The 21,434-nt window shown below is 46.4% G+C and overlaps 1 protein-coding gene across 1 annotated transcript; it reads right to left on the bottom strand.

Moving 5' to 3' along the window:
- Positions 1-1,992: 1,992 nt before the first annotated feature.
- Positions 1,993-20,627, bottom strand: LOC115195961 (trafficking protein particle complex subunit 10). The gene is made up of 23 exons (XM_029756342.1): positions 20,209-20,627; positions 18,665-18,746; positions 18,380-18,515; positions 16,653-16,849; positions 16,150-16,345; positions 15,895-16,006; positions 15,299-15,546; positions 14,782-14,928; positions 10,632-10,746; positions 10,179-10,255; positions 9,760-9,851; positions 9,347-9,487; positions 8,272-8,384; positions 7,351-7,907; positions 6,983-7,124; positions 6,689-6,847; positions 6,124-6,353; positions 5,773-5,873; positions 5,333-5,459; positions 5,059-5,229; positions 4,689-4,869; positions 4,413-4,607; positions 1,993-4,210 (listed from the first exon to the last, which is right to left on the bottom strand). The coding sequence occupies exons 1-23, from the start codon at positions 20,267-20,269 to the stop codon at positions 3,954-3,956; spliced, it is 3,837 nt and encodes a 1,278-aa protein (XP_029612202.1). The 5' UTR covers positions 20,270-20,627; the 3' UTR covers positions 1,993-3,953.
- Between the last annotated feature and the right edge of the window lie 807 nt (positions 20,628-21,434).

The raw sequence follows: 21,434 nt of genomic DNA, 5'->3' as shown, positions 1-21,434 counted from the left end.
GGATTTAGGTTAGAAGTTGGGTGAAAAAAAATACAAAATTCCCTTTTTGCAAATCCAATCAGTTTTCCACATTGATTCAACGTCATCACAATGAATTTCTTTGTTGAAATAATGTAGGAAACAACGTTGATTCAACCAGTTTTTGCCAAGCGGGATTGTCTATCTACAGTACAATGAACTCCATTAATGGTCAAACTGAATATTTATATTAGTTATTGGATGTACCTGCGGTGGAGAACTGCCATTTTTCTCTCCCTCTTTCAACACATCCCTTTTTTTCTCCCCAATTGGTAGTTACAGACTTGTCCCATCGCTGCAACTCCCGTACGGACTCAGGAGGCGAAGGTTGATAGCCATGCATCCTCCAAAACACGACCCTGTCAGGCCGCACTGCTTCTTGACACACTGCTCGCTTAACCCGGAAGCCAGCCACACCAATGTGTCGGAGGAAACACGTACAACTGTTGACCAAAGTCAGCGTGCAGGCACCCGGCCAGCCACAGCGCGATGGGACAAGGACATCGCTGGACCAACGCTGGGCCAATTGTGCCCCGCCTCATGGGTCTCCTGGTCACGGCCAGCTATGACACAGCCCAGGATCGAACCCGGGTCTGTAGTGATGTCTCTAGCAATACGATGCAGTGCCTTAGACCGCTGCACCACTCGGGAGGCCCTTTTGACAGGCTGAAAAAAATTAAAGGGCCTCCCGAGTGGTGCAGCGGTCTAAGGCACTGCATCGCACACACATCCCAAAGCACACACATCCCTGAGTCGCTCGTCTTTTCAGTTCGCTGCAGCTAGCGACCGGAACGAGTTGCAACAAACACTCAAACTGGACAGTTTAATCTCAATTTCTTCATTCAAAGACTCAATCATGGACGCTCTTACTGACAGTTGTGGCAGCTTTGCGTGATGTATTGTCTCTACCTTCTTGCCCTTTGTGCTGTTGTCTGTGCCCAATAATGTTTGTACCATGTTTTGTGCTGCTACCATGTTGTCATGTTATGTTGTCGTCTTAGGTCTCTATGTAGTGTTGTCTCCCTTGTCGTGATGTGTGTTTTGTCCTATATTTTTAGTACATTTATTTTGAATCCCAGCCCCCGTCTCCGCAGGAGGCCTTTTGCCAGGCCGTTATTGTAAATAAGAATTTGTTGACTTTGCTAGTTAAATTAAAAAAATGGAAGAATCATGCATCTGTCTCGAAACAGGGGCAGCGGGAAAAAAATACATCTTTTGTGCACTTAAACAGCAAATGGAGGATGCTTTGTGATTTATTTTCATGCCAGCCAAGTAGGCTATAGTCCTGTTGTAAAGATAAGCAATGTGCTTAATATTAGAAAAGTAGAGGAATAAATATATTAGGCCTAACCTATAGAAAGCTGATGGGAAAAGCCTAATTACTGTGACTAAACGGTCACATGGAATTTGACTGCCTTCATGATCGCCAGGTGTGGCGGTAATACGGTCGCCGCAACAGCCCTAGGCACAGCACACAATGGCTAATATAGCACACTGTTTTACAGGGCTACCGTGGCACGTATTGTAAAGCAGTTCAGTAAAAAAAGTATTGGTGTATTTAAGTGTAAGTTAGGTCTACACCAATACTTTTTTACAGAACTGCTTTACAGAACTTGCCACAATAGCCCTGTATCTGAGGATTTCTTCTATATATAAGGCTACTGAAAATGTAAGACATACTTGTGTCCCAACCTTACATTGGATCTCTGTCAGATTCACACCACCTAAGAGCCTCATGCGCACCTACAAGTTCCTCCATGGCTTGCCCCAATCTGACCTGCTCTATGCACACGACCCTTCCTGCGGTCTCTGTTCCTCAGACTTGGACTTCTCACCCTTCCTATACAAAAGCTATGAGTGTGACAGAATTGCTTATAGTAGCCAAATCAGGCCCTGTAGGTGTTTAATTTGAGTCACCCAAAAAAAAACGTCCAGTTTCTCTTCGCACAAATACTTCACTGAGCACCAGAACAGTCACATTAAAACATAGGTATATTTAATTTCAACTGTATAATGCATACATATGATTGTTTTCAGATTAATTAAACTAATCAGTGGTGTTGAACTTCAATGGAATCATTTACATACAATTGTTTTATTTGATTTCAGTGACCAATGACTGTTGAAAAAAAATAAAAAATCACCAGACAATTCCCAATGGCATTATTTATTTTTGTGAGAGTGATTGATTCCATCCCTTCCAGCTATTTGCCGTTAAATAATATAGAAAAAAATAAGACAATAAATACAGCTGGACATAAACTAAGATGTGTACATAGACGAGCACTGATATCATAGTTTTTCCTGACCAGTTAGACACCCTCGTACACACCGAGGACACATGGAAGTTGCAAAGACAGGCCTGTGTTGCTGTAAGATCGGGCCAGTACGTTTTGTAAGTGGAGTCCGAGTGGGAGGGGGGTTCTCTTTCATTAAGATGGCCAGATAGAGGGAACAAGCCTTCTGCCTTTCGTCCTGGCGGTGAGCACTACTTTCTGTTTGTGGGATTATGCTAGATACAAGCCCAGAGGTCGAGGACTACAGGACAGGAGTATAGCTGAGGGGGTGGTGCTAAACCCTCATTGGCCTCCTGTAGATACCAACAAACCACACCGACAGACACAGAGCAACAACCAGAACTTGACCGGCGACACAGTACAAAAATAGGTCAATAAATGAACGAAAATCGCATTTATACAAGCGAATTTCCCCTCCTTCTAAATTGTTGTTTTTGTTAAAAGAATTGTGCTATGATAAGAAAGTGCTCTCCCTGACACAGTTACCGTAGCAACAGCGAATGTCTGAGAAAAAAAAAAAAAGGTCAGACACCACATTTACTAAACATAGAATTTACCTGCTCAGCATTCAAGTAAACCACAAAGTCATACAGAACACATGATGGTAACACTTCAAACAGACGGTCACTTTCAGACAAGTCACAAACAATCAAGTTCAATTTCATCCCATTGTTCTCAGATTTCACTGATAATTGAATAAGTGAATTTCAGTGAACCTTAAAACCTGAACAACAAAAAACAAGGCAAAAATAGGTCCTCTTCCAGAGCCAAAAGCATGTGTTTGTTAGTACTCGGATTAAGTGCGTCTCACACCTGCTCGAAAACAAAAATAGTTTATTTTTCCACTAACATATTCCTTCGAGACAATTTGTTTTTGGTGCAGCCTTTGCACACAGTCGGTCAGTACAGTGATTCCCTCTGGAATAATATGTACATATTGAACAGTTTGTACAGTGGCCAGAGGGTGGCGCTATGACTACAGCAAAGGATAGAGGATTCAGCAGGGTTTGGGAGCAAGGGGCTGGAAGTGAGTGAGGAGGAAAAATGAAGTAGATATTGCTCACACACACACACGATTAACTGGCCCCGCTCTTTCCCTTCATCTATCACAACTTGCCATGTCATGCATAGACAGAGACACCCACCAACCAATACAAACAACCACAAACCGAAGCACCCCTGTCCAAACACACGTTAGTGTGTCCATGTGTGCCTCATACAGAAGGTTGTGTTGACGATCAGTGGAACCAGCAAGCTGGTCACAGGTGCGTGGGGTGGGTTCTATGCAGAACCGTTTTAAGCGGTTTACTGTGTCCACGGAGCAAGAACCAATAAGAGAGCTAGTTTTACAGGTACACCAAACCCTCTTCTCTGACAGTGGGGGGAGAGAGGGGTATTTTCATATGAGAATTCAGTGAATACTGAAAAAGATTGACAAGATAAAAATACAGCAGATGGAACTCTCAGGCCAGAACAGGAGCAGGGCCAGTGGGCGGCCAGCAATGAGTCCTGAGAGGAGAGCCAGTGTCAGTTCCCTGCCGCCATGCCACGTCCCGGTTCCAGAACCACAGCCAGGAACCAAACCACAGAGGTCCAGGCGTGATGGGGGCACAGCGGGGGGGCAGCGGCCCACAGGGGTCATGTGACGTTAACCTCCATCACGTGTTCGTCAGTAACGGGCAGCACCAGCACCTGCCGCCCCTGGCTCCAATAGAACACCTGTCCTGGACTGAAGGGCTCCAGGCGGGGCATGGGCAGACCCCTCTGCTGCTCCCGCTGCTGCTCCCCACTGCCCACCGAGTGGACGCTGCCCCGGCTACGGATGCTGGCCGTGTCGCCCTGGTCGTCCAGACCTTTGTCCAGCAGGGACATGGTGTCGTTCTCTAAGCAGCTGTCTGTGAGCGGCCAGAGAGAGTGTGTGTGTGAGAGAGAGAGAGTACAACACATGCTGTAATAATGCCAATAAGCAAATAATCTAAACAGCGGGTAAGAGGTCGACAAAGACGGCACAAAATATAGACTACCATTTTGTTAAGTAATGGGAGACATGCCTACGGACTAAGCTTAAGTACCGTTCTGCAGCTGTGGGTTACATACCTGTGTCGGGCTGAATGGCTGGGACGGCACTGTGGGGCAGGTACTTGAACACTTTGATGTTGGGGAAGGGCAGGTACCCGGCGAACAGGGGCATGACCTCCATCTGAACCCTGTGTGTGGCGCTGGCAGCCACAGGCATGGACACCACCCCCGAGCTCTTGCCACACACCGCCCAGTTACTGCTGTTGTCCACCACTGCAGACAACACACACCAGGGTAGACAGGTAAATACCGGACATGGACGGACACACACATACACACCTTCCCGTGTCCTACCTTCATACATGAGCTTGGTGGTCCTCAGGCCCTCTATTTCTGTAGACTCCTCCTCCTCCCCTTCAGTCTCGCTGGGCTCTGCCTGCCGTGTGATGGACACCTCGAGGCCACAGAGGGCGCCGGTGCGACAGTGCTGGTCACCAGACGGCGGTAAGATCTCGGCCTTCAAGCTGTAAAGGGTCTGGGGAGGAAGGTTTAGCAGAGTCCACGGTTAGCAACATCGAGCAATGTTCGAGACCCAGAACGGCGTCTGTGATGAGAACAGGGTTGTGTTCATTCGTTTTGCAATGGAAAACAAAAAAAAATGGTGTTTTTCTTCCATGTGGTGCCTAATGATGGGGACCCAGAGCTGGGTCTTGAGTATACGCACAGAGACCCGGTCCAGCTGGAACTCGTAGCGGTAGGGTTTGAAGGCTGTGCGTGCGTCCGAGGCGGAGACGGGCGCGAAGCTGGCGGAGAATGCACACTGCAGGCACAGCGGGAGGTGTTTGACCCAACGCATCTCCCACAGGCAGAACACTGACTGCTGACTGCACACCGTCTGAGGCAAAAAGGATCAGATGAGTGAGTGAGTGAGTGAGTGAGTGAGTGAGTGAGTGAGTGAGTGAGTGAGAGACGAAGTGTGTGCACGGAGAGTTACTCACCTGTTGTGTTTTAGCATTGAGTGAGAGCAGCTCCACCGGGGTTGTGGGCTGGCGCTCTGTGAGGACCGGGTCCACCAGGTGGAAGTTTGTGTCGGACACGTTCTGGAGACACACCTGTATGTACTTCCTGTGTGACCAGTCAGATCAATATTTAGATTCTCAACGTCACCATAGATTCCTTACTAAATGACTGAGCAGACATGTCATTGAATAGACATCGAGGGCACCGTTTTTTTTTTTTTGCATTTCAAATCCTGTAGACGAGAAGGTATATTACCCAACGCAGGTTCAAAATACTGCAATTGGAATTTGCATTGCGTGCATCACTCAGTAAATAAATAAAAAAAGGTTCAAATTAAATCATGCTATATTTTTTTTTGCACACATCTGTGACTGTGTTTCCCCATACAGTAAAAGCAGATGTAGTGTGTGTGTCCTACCTTTTCCCAGCAGAGAGTATTGAGTGCTTGGCTTTGAAAGGGACATAGAAGGTTAGGGATATGAGCGTGGAGTAGATGGACCAAGGACAGTCGATGGAGACCTATGGAGAGAGAAAGAGAACACACAGGGCTGTGAACATCTGTTAGGCATGGTCATGTTCATTAGGGTACAGCGTAACAGAAGACTTTCAAACTTTTTGAGGCGGAATACTCATTGGACAAATCCAGGTAGTCCCTCCGTTTCAGTCTGTTGTCTTCCGTTGGGTCCCTAATGAACATGACCCTAATAAATGACATAAAGGTGGTCCTGGGGTTAACTCTATAGGCTAGGAGGGCAAACGGTCTTCTAACCTTCTGGTCGATGTTGATCATGCCATTGTCTGCGTGGCTGTGGCTCTTGGGCCGGTGGCGGACCTCGCCGTTGGTGAGACGCTCGATGTCGGGCTTAAAGGGTGTGGGGGGGATGTGGCACAGCACCTCCAGCTGGAACTCCAGGGTGTGGTAGGGAGGTGTGGGGGGCAGGGAAATGCTGGTCACCTTCTCCGATGACTGAACGGAAAGAGCATGCTCCCCCACACGCTCTGCAAAGATATGGAGAGAGGGTGCGAGAGAGAGAGGGAGAGAGAACAGAAAATAGTTAGCAACAGCATTAGTAGGGAAAGGCAGTCAGCATGGAACGCTAAGGTTGTCTCCCCCTATGGACTGAGGGTCATTGATCTCCATGGTAACCCCCAGACCTGCCTGGGCTAATATTAGTGATTGAAAGCAGTGGCTAGTTAAACAAAAGGTGTGGATTGCAGTCCCTCCTCGTCTATAGACTACTTTCAATGAAACGAGGCAAATTTGTTCATTTGGATGAACTATCCCCTTTAACCTCTCTGACCCTTGACCCAGAGTGGATGGAAGGAAGGCTGACCTCCCGTGCTGGACAGGATGGTAGCAGAGCAGCAGCTAGAGTGGAGGATGGGCATGGAGTCTGTATTGCTAAGCTGCAGTGCGTCACCCTTCTTCACACTGTAGTGGCCTGTTGCTATGGTGAACTTCACCTTCTGAGGAATGCCTGCCAACAGGTTGTCTGGAGGGCAAACACAGATACACACTGTTACACAGTCACAAATGTAAAAATACAAGGATGACCCAGTCCAACGGGCAGCGATTAGCATCTTTTGTTTATGGCAAAAGAGGGGAACAGAGGGCCAGACAGACGGACCTGAGAGAGGCTCGATGGTGAGCTGGGGCTCCTGGGAGTAGACCTCGTACTGCACCACAGGGTAGATGTGAGACTGGACAAACTGGACTCTCCCCACGCTCCCGCACAGCTGACGTAACGTGTACGAGCCCGGCTCTCCAGTCTAGAGAGAAAAGGGCGAGAGAGTGGAAAGAGAAAAAGAGAGGCCGACAAGGAGTGATAAAGTGACACTTGACCTCTAATTGACAGCGTTCCCCATTCTGTTTTAATGGAGAGGAGGCAAGGAGATTACAGATTTCTTTAGACAAATTGAAAATGAGCAATGGGGTGGACTTAGCTCCGAGACATGACTATTGATGACATTATAGGAGGCAAAAAAAAAAACGTACTGGGGCCGTGAACAAGATGCTGTTGTCGCCGGGCTGCAGCGTTATGTTGCGTGCCCTCAGCATCTGGGCCCCGTCGTCCACGGCAACCGCTGCCGGGAGGGCCCCGGCGGTGGGCGTGTCCAGGGAGGCTGAGCTGTCGTGGCGCCGCAGCAGCAGGTGCATGTTCTTACACACCACCCCCGTGGAGTTGAGCGAGCTGTCCGACGGGCTGCGGTCCTGCATTTCGTAAAGCTCCAGTGCGGGGGGTAGCGAAGCGCCCATCCCGGCCCCAGCTAGGGGGCTTCCCTGGGGGAACAGGACCACCCCATCCCCCTGGCCTTGTGGTCCCTGGCCCGTCCTCCTCTGGGTGCTGCCCGCCCGGCCCCTCGCCCCGCCCTGCTCCAGGCTGAAGTGGAGAGTGGCGGCCAGCTGCTCCACCTGCACGGCCACGGGCATCAGGCAGCGTACGTGCAGCTCCAGCTGAAGGGCGGCACCCACGTGCACCACGGCGCCAGGCGGGCTGAACTGCATCTGGCGCAGCTGGGCAAACGCCGCCATGCTCAGAGCCACAGTCTGGTCTGGAGAGACGAGAGGAGGAAGAGAGGGATGAGAGAGGGAAGTGACAGAGGGCATGGCATTACATGGAAACATTGTGAAGTCAGAGTTATGTTGGACTAGCCTGGGTGCCAGTCTTTCTCCTTATGGAATTGTCAGGCTTGACAATGACAATGGAGCAGGCAAAAGCACAAACAGATCTAGCCACTATTTACATGTTTGACCAGTTTAGTTGGCAAGACTCTCAGAAGTTGAGACAACCAGACAAGGATCCTTGAATTTTTCATTGTGCAATTAGAAGCTTTCAACTTTCTTCCTGTATCAATGAGAACAAACAACTGACTGTTCCTGCCATGTCTCGAGTGTACGTGGTGTGTGTGTGCTCACCTGAGGGTGCCGGGGGCTGGCTGGCGAAGGTAAGGATCTCCTGGCAGAAGTGCTTCCTCTCCAGCTCTGGCAGGTTGGCGTCGCCCGCCAGCAAGGCACTGGTCTGCAGGTAGCTGACACAGTGAGTCAAGGAAACTTGAACTAGAAGATAGCCAAAATACAGATACCTGGCTATTTCAATGCAATGGGAGAGTGAAAGGAGAGAGAGCCTTCAGAAAGGATTCCCTACCGTGCATGCGGATTGGAAAGGGGTAAAATAGTAACCAACCTTCCTTTGTGGTCATTATTCATCTAGCTACCCATGATGGAAATCTTTAGTCCACCCACTCATTTAACGGATGACCTCTCAAACAAGTGATAGCACAGAAGGCTGGGTTGTGTTCAGTAGACACAAAATGGGGGAAAGAAATAATGCTCCGAAACGATATGAACCAGAGAGGTACTCTTTCCAATAGGAGTCCCACGTTTTTGTTTTCCATTAAAAAAAACGTTGCTACGGTTGGCCCTATTGAACATGACCCTGGGTCATATAGAATGTACACCAATGAAGACATTGTCCGTGTTGAGAGCATCTAAACAGTGATGTATTATGGGTAAATTGTGGCTGACTGACCTACAAATAACATTGAGTAGTTATTTATGATGCAAGGTGATTCGTAGTTAAGTCTCGATTAGCCTTTAAAATTGGTTGCAATGTCGAACACGCCCACTGAGACTGATTGACATTGGGTCATATACACTAGGCACAGAACAGAAAAAAAACAGAAGAAAACAGGCAGGGACTACCTGAACTTGTCTAATGGCAAACACTTGTGTTGTTTCCCGTTGCAAAACGTTTTGCAACAGTGTGCGATAATGAATACAACCCTGTAGTGAGGTGGTCAGTGTGTAAACTCTTTGTCAATCATGAGGTCAGTGATCTTCAAGTCAGAAAGTCAGAGCTCTAGAAAGAGGCTCGAGTTTCCGAGTTGGAATTCTGAGTTGGATGACCATTCAAAACGATTTTCCCCCAGTCGGAGCTTGTTCTCCCCCCAGAGTTCCCAGTTGTTTTGAACGCAGCATTTTTGAAGGATACTCTTCAGTCTGCTGCAAGAGCTTCTGACACTCAGCCATCTGCTTCCTTGTATGAGTCACCTGCAGGCTCCACCCCTCTGCCACATAGGACCTCAGAGAGTCATCAAGGAAGCCCTCTGCTCTCTCCGGGTCACCTTTCTTCCTACGCACAGAAACCACACACACAGGTAACACCGTTTTCATTCATTTAGCATCAATCAATTAGAGCAACCCTATAAATCTTTCATTCATTAGTCATTAGCACATTTAGCTGACTGGGGCTAATCATTTTCCCAGCGACCTTCATCGTTTGAAAACTTACAATAGGTATACTACATTTAATCGAAATGATTCCCTCACTGGAAACACCATTCAGAGATGGAGAGTGAGAGGCAGAGGGTAGAGAGAACACAAAAAAAGATAGAAAAGACGTACATGTAAAATTCAGCGAGACTCTTTCCAATGAGCCGGGATGAGCGCATCCGGCCTATGGCTCTGTACATCTCCATAGCAGCATGTGACAGCTCCTGAAAAGAGGGAGGGAGGAAGGGTAAGAGAGCAGGATAGAGGGGGAGAGAGAGAGAGAGAGGGAGAAGGATCATCAGAGGACAAAGAAAGCATTCAGTAAATAAGAATGTTTAGCTCTGTGATGGCTTTCTGCCCCAGTGCCTAAAGAGAGCGGACCTGGAGGGCAATGGGGCCCAATGAACTAGATACCAAGACTATAAACAGAGGCACTCTGTCTATGAAGTGTCCCATGCACACACATAACATTATGAAGCATAATCAAGGCTCTAAACAAGGACTACAGTAACTGGCTACACCATTATCCACCTAATCAACATGGCACTTACCAGATAGTGTTTTTCAAACGCCTCCACAGACGATAAGGCCTCATTGAGTTTTTTGTAAGGGCTCTGCAGGCTGTTGACTGTAAGAGAGAACGCAGGAGACACACTTAGACTTTCTCTAAAGACCATTTCAGCTTTTTCCTTAGCGCAAAGAACTTCCAAGTCCTCACAATGATGTGTTTGTGTTGACAGTAAAAGTAACCCACTTCAACCTCAAACAGAGAGTCATATGCACAACAGAGGGCTAAGCGGTTTTGACATGGCATACAACACAGCACAACCATTATCAAATGACACCATCCAACATTATCCATTCTAATGCAATGCTCAGGTACTACTACTTTATAACTAAGGGCCTATTGTGAACCAACTGGGTCTCCAGCACACCTGTGTTAGCCAGCTGAGCTAAAGCCTAGGGCATTAGTGTGTGTGTGTGTATATATATATATATAATACCCGTCTCTGGTCTCTCTTCCCCCAGGCCAGCCAGAAGGTCCACGGTGCGGTTTAGGTCTTCGGAGGTGGGGCCCTTCTCAGCCACCAGGCCACACAGGTAGCCCAGAGACTTTAGCTGGGAACACAACAACACACGCGTCACAACATACATAGGGCCACAATGACAAGCTGGAAATGGAGTCTTACGGCGATGACCAGAAAGTGTGTTATCAGAGTTTCTTGACCACGTAAAACTCCTTGGGCCAGTTTCGCGGACACAGATTAAGCCTAGTCTTGAACTAAGAAGCACTTTTAATGATGATCCTCCATTGAGCATACTTCCGGAAAATAAGCCCCTTGTGACTTTAGAACGGTGTAGGTCTGCAGGGCAGGGGCTAACACAGTGTACCTGCAGTGATGTGTGTTAGGTCAGAGGTGCAGTAGGTACAGTGCATTCGGGAAAGTATTCAGACCCCTTGACTTTTTCCACATTTTGTTACGTGACAGCCTTATTCTGAAATTGATTAAATATTTTTTTTCCTTCATCAATCTACACACAATACCCCATAATGACAAAGTGAAAACAGGTTTTAGAAATGATTGCAAATTCATTAAAAATAAAAAACAGAAGTACCTAATTTACATACAGTTAAAGTCGGAAGTTTACATACACCTTAGCCAAATACATTTAAACTCAGTTTTTCACAATTCCTGATATTTAATCCTAGTACAAATTCCCTGTCTTTAGTCAGTTAGGATCACCACTTTATTTTAAGAATGTGAAATAATAGCAGAGAGAATTCTTTATTTCAGCTTTTATTTCTTTCATCACATTCCCAATGGGTCAGAAGTTTACATGCTACCAAATACTAATCGAGTGTATTGCCTATAAATTGTTGAACTTGGGTCAAACATTTCAGGTAGCCTTCCACAAGCTTCCCATAATAAGTTGGGTGAATTTTGGCCCATTCCTTCTGACAGAGCTGGTGTAACTGAGTCAGGTTTGTAGGCCTCCCTGCTCGCACACGCTTTTTCAGTTCTACTCACAAATGGATTAAGGTCAGGGCTTTGTGATGACCACTCCAATACCTTGACTTTGTTGTCCTTACGCCATTTTGCCACAACTTTGGAAGTATGCTTGTGGTCATTGTCCATTTGGAAGACCCATTTGCGACCAAGCTTTAACTTCCTGACTGATGTCTTGAGATGTAGCTTCAATATATCCATGTAATTTTCCTTCTTCAAGATGTCATCTATTTTGTGAAGTGCACCAGTCCCTCCTGCAGCAAAGCAGCCCCACAACACGATGCTGCCACCCCCGTGTTTCAAGGTTGGGATGGTGTTCTTCGACTTGCAAACGTCCCCCATTTTCCTCCAAACATAATGATGGCAATTATGGCCAAACAGTTCTATTTTTGTTTCATCAGACCAGAGGACATTTCTCAAAAAAATACGATCCTTGTCCCCATGTGCAGTTGCAACCTGTAGTCTGGCATTTTTATGGCGGTTTTTGAGCAATGGCTTCTTCCTTGCTGAGAGGCCTTTCAGCTTATGTCGATATAGGACTCATTTTACTGTGGATCTAGATACTTTTGTACCCGTTTCCTCCAGCATCTTCACAATGTCCTTCGCTGTTGTTCTGGGATTGATCTGCACTTTTCGCACCAAAGTACGTTCATCTCTAGGAGACAGAACACGTCTCCTTCCTGAGTGGTATGATGGCTCTGAGTCCAATGATGTTTATACTTGCGTACTATTGTTTGTACAGATTAACATGGTACCTTCAGGTGTTTGGAAATTGCTCCCAAGGATGAACCAGACTTGTGGAGGTCTACAATTGTTTTTCTGAGGTCTTGGCTGATTTCTTTTGATTTCCCCATGATGTCAAGCAAAGAGGCACTGAGTTTGAAGGTAGGCCTTGAAATACATCCACAGTTATACCTCCAATTGACTCAAATGATGTCAATTAGCCAATCAGAAGCTCCTAAAGCCATGACATCATTTTCTGGAATTTTCCAAGCTGTTCAAAAGGCACGGTCAACTTAGTGTATGTAAACTTCTGACCCACTGGAATTGTGATACAGTGAATTATAAAGTGAAATAATCTGTCTATAAACAATTGTTGGAAAAATTACTTGTGTCAATCACAAAGTAGATGTCCTAACCGACTTGCCAAAACTATAGTTTGTTAACAAGAAATTTGTGGAGTGGTTGAAAAACGAGTTAACGATTCCAACCTAAGTGTATTTAAACTTCCGACTTCAACTGTATGTACCCTTTGCTATGAGACTCGAAATGTATTTATTTTTTATTTAAACCTTTATTTAACTAGGCAAGTCAGTTAAGAACAAATTCTTATTTACAATGACGGCCTAGCCCGGGCCAAACCCTAACGACGCTGGGCCAATTGTGCACCGCCCTATGGGACTCCCAATCACGGCCGGTTGTGATACAGCCTGGAATCAAACCAGGGTCTATAGTGACGCCTCTAGCACTGAGATGCAGTGCCTGAGACCGCTGCGCCACTCGGGAGCCCAGGTGCATCCTGTTTCCATTGATCATCCTAGGAGATGTTTCTACAACTTGATTGGAGTCCATCTGTGGTAAATTCAATTGATTGGACATGATTTGGAAAGGCACACACCTATCTATATAATGTCCCACAGCTGACAGTGCATGTCAGAGCAAAGAAGTCGAAAGAATTGTCCGTAGAGCGCCGAGACAGGATTGTGTCAAGGCATAGATCTGGGGAAGGGTACCAAAAAAAGCACACCGAGACCTCCATCATTCTGAAATGGAAGAAGTTTGGAACCACCAAGACTCTTCATAGAGCTGGCTGCCCAGCCAAACTGAGAAATTGGGGGAGAAGGGCCTTGGTCAGGGAGGTGACCAAGAACCCAATGGTCACTGACAGAGCTCCTCTGTGGAGATGGGAGAACCTTCCAGAAGGACAACCATCTCTGCAGGACTCCACCAATCAGGTCTTTCTGATAGAATGGTCAGACAGAAGCCACTCCTCAGTAAAAGGCACATGACAGCCCGCTTGGAGTTTGACAAAAGGCACCTAAAGACTCTCAAGACAATGAGAAACCAGATTCTCTGGTCTGACGAAACCAAGATTGAACTCTTTGGCCTGAATGCCAAGGGTCACCTCTGGAGGAAACCTGGCATCATCCCTACGGTGACGTATGGTGGTGGCAGCATCATGCTGTGGGGATGTTTTTCAGCAGCCGGGACTGGGAAACTAGTCAGGATAGAGGGAAAGATGAACGGCGCAAAGTACAGAGAGATCATCGATGAAAACCTGATCCAGAGCACTCAGGACCTCAGACAAGGGCGAAGGTTCACCTTCCAACAGGACAACAACCCTAAGCACACAGCCAAGACAACGCATGAGTGGCTTCGGGACAAGTCTCTGAATGTCCTGGAGTTGACCAGACAAAGCCTGGACTTAAACCCGATCGAACATCTCCGGAAAGACCTGAAAATAGATGTGCAGCAACGCTCCCCTCCAACCTGACGGAGCTTGAGAGAATCTGCAGAGAACGTGGGAAACTTTCCAAATACAGGTGTGCCAATCTTGTAGCGTCATACCCAAGAAGACTATGCTGTAATCGCTGCCAAAGGTGTTCAACAAAGTACTGAGTAAAGGATCTGAATACTTACAATAGCAGTCAAACGTTTGGACACACCTACTCATTCAAGGGTTTTTCTTTATTTTTACTATTTCCTACATTGTAATATTATAGTCAAGACCTCAAAACAGTTTTGCACATGCTTGGCATTCTCTCAACCAGCTTCACCTGGAATGCTTTTCCAACAGTCTTGAAGGAGTTCCAACATATGCTGAGCACTTGTTGGCTGCTTTTCCTTCACTCTGCGGTCCAACTCAACCCAAACCATCTCAATTGGGTTGAGGTCGGGTGATTGTGAAGGCCAGGTCATCTGATGCAGCACTCCATCGCTCTCCTTCTTGGTCAAATATCCCTTACACAGGATGGTGTGAAAATTTCTAAAAACCTGTTTTTGCTTTGTCATTATGTAGATTGATGAACATTTTTTATTTAATCAATTTAATCCATTTTAAAATAAGGCTGTGCCATAACAAAATGTGGAGGGGTCTGAATACTTTCCCAAATGCACTGTATATGTAGGTAGGTAGGTAGGGTACCTTCTCTGTGGCATAGGTCCACAGGCCGACAGTGTGGGAGCAGTTGGCCTCTAGCTGGGCGCGGTCGCAGCAGCCCTCGATCCTGTGCAGCACTTCCAGACAGCTGAGGAACACCCAGCAGTCCAACGCCCCCTGGACTACAGACACCTACACACACAGGATGAGGATCTCTAGATTTACATTTTATATACATTTTTGAATCCACAAACCTTCTCCATCTGCGTCCCACACACACAGATACACAGCTCATGCACAAACCAAAGCCAATGTATAACACCAAAATTGATGTTTCCAACCAAACTCTTTTTGGCAGGAGGCTACAATGGTAGGGGAAACACTGGAGTGTGCATGGCCAGAATCAGAGTGTTTGAGGGGACCATTTTGAGCAAGATGAGGTGCACTGCAGAATAGTTCATCTTCATCACATAATGAGTAGTAATTTGGGGCCGAAGTTGATTCGTATGTCAGCAGTTTGGCCCAGTTTGACTGCAATAAAGTACTCAAAAATGCACTGTACCTCGAGCAGGCGAAGCTCCTGGACACAATTGTGCAGCAGCTCCAGGGCTCGCTGGGTGACCTCCCAGGGCCTCTGAAGGAAGATGAGCAGAGTGCACTGGCGGGAGAACAGGTAGCTGCGCAGGTCCAGCAGGCTGGCCTCACCGAGCTGGATCAGCTCGCGCTTCTCCATGTCGATGGGCCGCCGCAGGAGCAGCCCGCTCCAGCGCTTCACAGGGGCACAGAACGAGCCCAGCCAGTTTGCCCCGTCTGAAAGACACACAACAGGCATGGACACAAGAATAAGATTTTGCCCTGTGTAGTACAGAAAACATACACACAAATAGGCCTATAGTAGGGGTAGGCAGGGCTCTACGCTGACCTTTTTTCAAGGAGCACGTGTGCACCTAAGTTGAAAAATGTAGGCGTACACAAATACATTTTGAAGCACAATTAAACATTTTTTGGGTAATAAAGCTGGAATCCTTCATTTTTCTTAGCACACTGGTGTTGCTAAATAAAAATTCCAGATCACACAGCTAAATATGTAGGCGGATATGCAAGTAAAATGGTCGCACTGTAGAGCCATGGTAGGGGTAGTAAACAATGCCACTCTACCTCCAGCCCCAAAGTTGAGGACATACTGAGTGAAGAGAGCGTCCAGCTCGTCATACTGGACCAGAGCATCCTCAAACTGCTGCAGCATCTCAAACACAAAGGCCAACTCCTCCTGCACAACACACACACACACACACACACACACACACACACACACACACACACACACACACACACACCAATTGGTTAAATAGGTTACAACTGCTTCCCCTATAGTCGAGCAGGGATGATTGACAGGTGGTGGGAGTGACCCACCTGCACCATGAAGTAGTCGCAGAAGCTCCAGCCGGGCTCGGTGCGTTTCTCGCGGAGCGTGCGCATGTCATCCTCGAAGCGGCCCAGGTTCTTGGTGAAGGACATGAGCAGCAAGGTGCGCAGCTTGGTCAGGAAGGAGCTCCACGAATCCTGGGACCGAGACGACTCCTTCAGAGGGTCAGACAGAACCACACACCTGAACCATGGGGGGGAGAAAGAAAGAAAGAAAGAAAGAAAGAAAGAAAGATAGAAAGAAGTGTTAGAGAGAAAAGTCTCCTCCTGGAGAGCCACACTCCTGCAGGCTTTTGCGCCATCCCTCATCTAGCACATACAATTCTGCTAAATGAGTTGCTCAGGTCCTTGATAAGATGAATCTGGTGTGTTACACAACAGAAATGGATCAGAAGACAGCATGCCCAGTAGATCTCCAGGAGGGAACCCTTGGTAGACAAAATAGCTCAGATTCTGTTCTAACAAGAGATAAGAGCGGTGATTTTGCCGACCTGTCGCTCTGCTTGTTGCAGAAGTCGTTGCGGATCTTGTCTACGATGGAGGTGCGTGGCAGGATGTTGGTCTTGTTCTTCTTCTTGGCTTCGCTCTCTACCACCACGATGAGCCAGTCCACCGAGCCGTGCAGCCGCAGGGTGCTCTGCCACCGCAGCATGTCATCCTTCACCGACGCCTTGTACATCTCTGTGTCCTGACACACACACACACACACACACACACACACAGAGAGAGAGTATACAAAACATTAAAAGCACCTGCTCTTTCCATGACAGACTGGCCAGGTGAAAGCTATGACCCCTTTTTGATGTCACTTGTTAAATCCACATCAATCAGTGCAGATGAAGGGGAGGAGACAAGTTAAAGGATTTTTAAGCCTTGAGACAATTGAGACATGGATTGTGTGCCATTCAGAGGGTGAATGGGCAAGACAAAAGATTTAAGTGCCTTTGAACAGGGTATGGTAGTAGGTGCCAGGCGCATCGGTTTGTGTCAAGAACAGCAACACTGCTGGGTTTTTCACGCTCAACAATATCCTGTGTGTATCAAGAATGGTCCACCCCCCAAACGATATCCAGCCAACTTGACACAACTTTGGGAAGCATTGGAGTCAACATGGGCCAGCATCCCTGTGGAACGCTTTCGACACCTTGTAGATTCCATGCTAGGGATGCAAACTGACCCTCATTAAGCGAACAACAAACGGTAAAACATTTCCAAACAGTAAAATGACGTGCCCCAAAAAAATCAGATCTATCAGATCTGTATATAATGACGAGATATGTTCCCGCCCTAACAATGCGTGTCATCCCAAGGCAAAAAGGCAGACGACAAGCTTAGGCCCAAAATAAGCCCATAGAAACGAGTTGGACTTATTTTGGACAGATTTTGGCTAGAGTGAAACCTCTCGCCTCGCCTCTTCCTCTCTGATACGATGCATGCATACAAGGACTGGCCATTTTTCATTAAGAGCTTAACGGAAACATGCAACAATAGCAAGCTTATCATCTTACAGTCAAAAGGCTATAGAATGTTACTGAACATGCAACTTATGTAATGGACCAGCCAATAAAACGTCATTTTCAAACATTTGCCAAAATGCAACTAGCGGAAAACACAGTTCAAAACAGCGCACCTAATGTTCCATATGTGACAGAGATGAAAATCTCTGTCAGAAACTTAGAAAGAGGGGGAATCTAATAGCAACTACTATTGATGGCTTGCTATATGACTAGGATTGTGTCATTGGCTTATGGACAATGAAAGAAAGTTGATAAGAAAACCATTAGAACAGGAGAGAAATGCTGGTAAACGGCATGAGGAAGTCCATATAAAATAATTGCCTCCACGTTTCTATGGATGGATTTTCACAAGGCTACTTGAAGCAAGGTAAGACATGCCTCCTCATTATTTGAAGTAAAACGTTCAGGTTTCAAACAATTACACTGCCTCAAGCTCACATTGCAAAGTGGTGGGTGATGGGCTGGTAGTCAACGGAAGACAGGCTATAGCCTACGCATCCAAACGGCGAATGGGAGGCGCGCTTTACATGTTGAGATTTAGAAATAAAAATAGCATTAATACACCCATATTATACGAACACACAAACAGCTATTGGAGCTCTTGTGAATCATAATACGGTGTTGAATGTTATGATACCAACAACAATGCCGGTCTGTCCAATATGTTCTCACTACATCAAAGTGACGAGCTGACTACTCACACAACAGTCTGTCCAGTATATGTGCAGGAAGGGGAAGGTGAGCAGGGCTCTATTTCCGTCCTTAGGAAGCAGCTCCTCTTTGAACTGAACAAAGTTGGCCTCGAGGTGAATCATCTTTGGTGGGCGTCCGTAGGACCTTCAGATGAGGAGACATTGGCATTAAAAACAAAGGAATTTAAAACAGTCAGCCACACACTCAAACACACAACTTTGCACTAACCACACAGTTGCGCATGCCTACACACACACATCTGATAGCGAAGTGCAAACATCCCAATAGCTCACCTCCTCCACTCCATGGGCTCCCTGGGTAACTGCTGTGCCAGAGAGGTGTAGAGGGAAGTGAACAGGCTCTGGTCGCCAGCACCTGTGTGTCGGGGTTGAGAGACAGAGTAGTGAAGAAGAGAGAGAGAAAGGGAGAGCAGACAGGTACTCTGTGCTTCCAACCAGCATCTTATTCCATTTTCAGGGATCAACGAGATCTGTGACTCATTTGTTTCGTTACATTTTATTAGCTAGCCATCTAGCTAGGTCTCACTGCACACCTTAGGCTACATCACCCAGAGCAACAGTGTGAGATGGAGGCTGAAGAAATTTGGCTTGTCACCAAAAACACTCACAAACTTTTACAGATGCACAATCGAGAGCATCCTGTCAGGCTGTATCACCGCCTGGTACGGCAACTGCTCCGCCCACAACCGTAAGGCTCTCCAGGGGGTAGTGAGGTCTGCACAACACATCAACGGGGGCAAACTACCTGCCCTCCAGGACACCTACACCACCCGATGTCACAGGAAGGCCAAAATGATCATCAAGGACAACAACCACCCGAGCCACTGCCTGTTCACCCCGCTATCATCCAGAAGGCTAGGTCAGTACAGGTGCATCAAAGCTGGGACCGAGAGACTGAAAAACAGCTTCTATTTCAATGCCATTAGACTGTTATCCAGCCATCACTAACATTGAGTGGCTGCTGCCAACATACTGACTCAAATCTCTAGCCACTTTAATAATTAAAAATTGGATGTAATAAATGTATCACTAGTCCCTTTAAACAATGCCACTTTATATCATGTTTACATACCCTACATTACTCATCTCATATGTATATACTGTACTCTATACCATCTACTGCATCTAGTCTATGCCGTTCAGCCATCGCTCATCCATATATTTATATGTACATATTCTCATTCATTTTACACTTGTGTGTAAAAGATAGTTGTTGTGAAATTGTTAGATTACTTGTTAGATATTAATGCATGGTCGGACCTAGAAGCACAAGCATTTCGCTGCACTCGCATCAACATCTGCTAACCATGTGTACGTGACCAATAACATTTTATTTGATTTGACCCCGTCAGTGATACATTGACAGTCCACTGCTCAAACTTGAACAGTCAGCGCAGTGTGCTACTTGTAGCTCTTATACAGGCCTCGTTTGATTAGTAGCTTGTTAGCTAGCTAACTAAAAAAAGCACAAGCCGACTATGTAAAATAAGACAGAGAGGGGATGCCGAAATGCTGCATAAGGTATAGGCTATTTTGTTGGCGAGTTAGCTACTAACTGTAGCCAAGCTAGCAAGCTAAGCCCTTTTCAAAATTGTCAATGTAGGACTTCTGAAACAATCTTTAAAAACTGTATACGGTAGCTGGCTAGCATGCCGGTTAGACAAGATAGATTATCTGCAGCAGCCACTGCATTGGTTGAGGTGTCACTCAAATTCACACCGCACAGCAACCACTGAGGTATACTGTAGCTAGCTAGCCAAGAAAGCGAACATTGCTAGCTAGCTAACGTTAACGAGACAACTGAAAGGTTAACTAACATGTCACAATCGGCTTGTTTTCCATTGTGTAGATTGTTGGCGTTTCTTCATGGGCCTCCATGGATTCCGAGAGTCAACATTAGTCCTCCATTTGAAAGTGAACAATATCACTAGTGTTGTTATCAGAGCTGTACATTTCTGTTTGTATCGAATTTGGGCCTTTTTCCTTTTCATTTCCTGTATGTCCCTGACAATATGACGACATCCGGCACAAAGTCAACGAGAGTAATGCCGCGTTCATGACTTCATGATTTGACCTCCTTTTTCTTCCCGAATTCCCAGTTGTCTTAAAAGCACCATAACTATTGTGGGCGTGTGGCAAATGTGTGCCTGTATTGGAGTGTCAATATAAGTATGTGTGAGTCCAGTATGTGTGCATAGTCAGAACGAGTTTGTGCAAAATGGGTCAATGCAGATATTCTGGGTAGCTATTTGGTTAACTATACTGAACAAAAATATGACGCAACATGCAATAATTTCTACGATTTTACTGAGTTACAGATCATATATGGAAATCAGTCAATTGAAACAAATTCATTATGCCTTAATCTATGGATTTCACATGACTGGGAATACAGAAATGCATCTGTTGGTCACAAATACCTAAAAGAAAATGGGCCTCACAATGGGCATTCAAATTGCCATCGATAAAATGCAATTGTGTTCGTTGTTCGTAGTTTATGCCTGCCCATACCATAACCCCACAGCCACCATGGGGCACTCTGTTCACAATGTTGACATCAGCAAACCACTCGTCCACACAACGCCATACACGTAGTTTGCAGTTGAACGTACTGCCAAATTCTCTAAAACGACAATGTTTTTATTTTATTTAACATTTATTTAACTAGGCAAATCAGTTAAAAACAAATTCTTATTTACAATGACGGCCTACAGCGGCCAAACCCGGATGACGCTGGGCCAATTGCGCGCTGCCCTATGGGACTCCCAATCACGGCTGGTTGTGATACAGCCTGGATATGTAGGTGGCCTATGGTAGAGAAATTAACATTCAATTATCTGGCAACAGCTCTGGTGGACATTCCTACAGTTTTGGGGAAGGTGGGATTGGGGGGCAAGTGTTTAAACTGTGCAGTATTTAGCAATAATAATAAGAGTCTTGCAGCAGTTGTGTGTGTGTGTGTGTGTGTGTGTGTGTGTCAGGGGCGGAAATCCCGGGGGGGACACGACCCCCCTATCCTGGGAAAAATATGATTTGTCCCCCC

Source organism: Salmo trutta, chromosome 6, assembly GCF_901001165.1.
Source record: "Salmo trutta chromosome 6, fSalTru1.1, whole genome shotgun sequence".
In the NCBI taxonomy this organism is placed as follows: domain Eukaryota; kingdom Metazoa; phylum Chordata; class Actinopteri; order Salmoniformes; family Salmonidae; genus Salmo; species Salmo trutta.
This window is presented reverse-complemented; position numbering and strand designations above follow the sequence as displayed.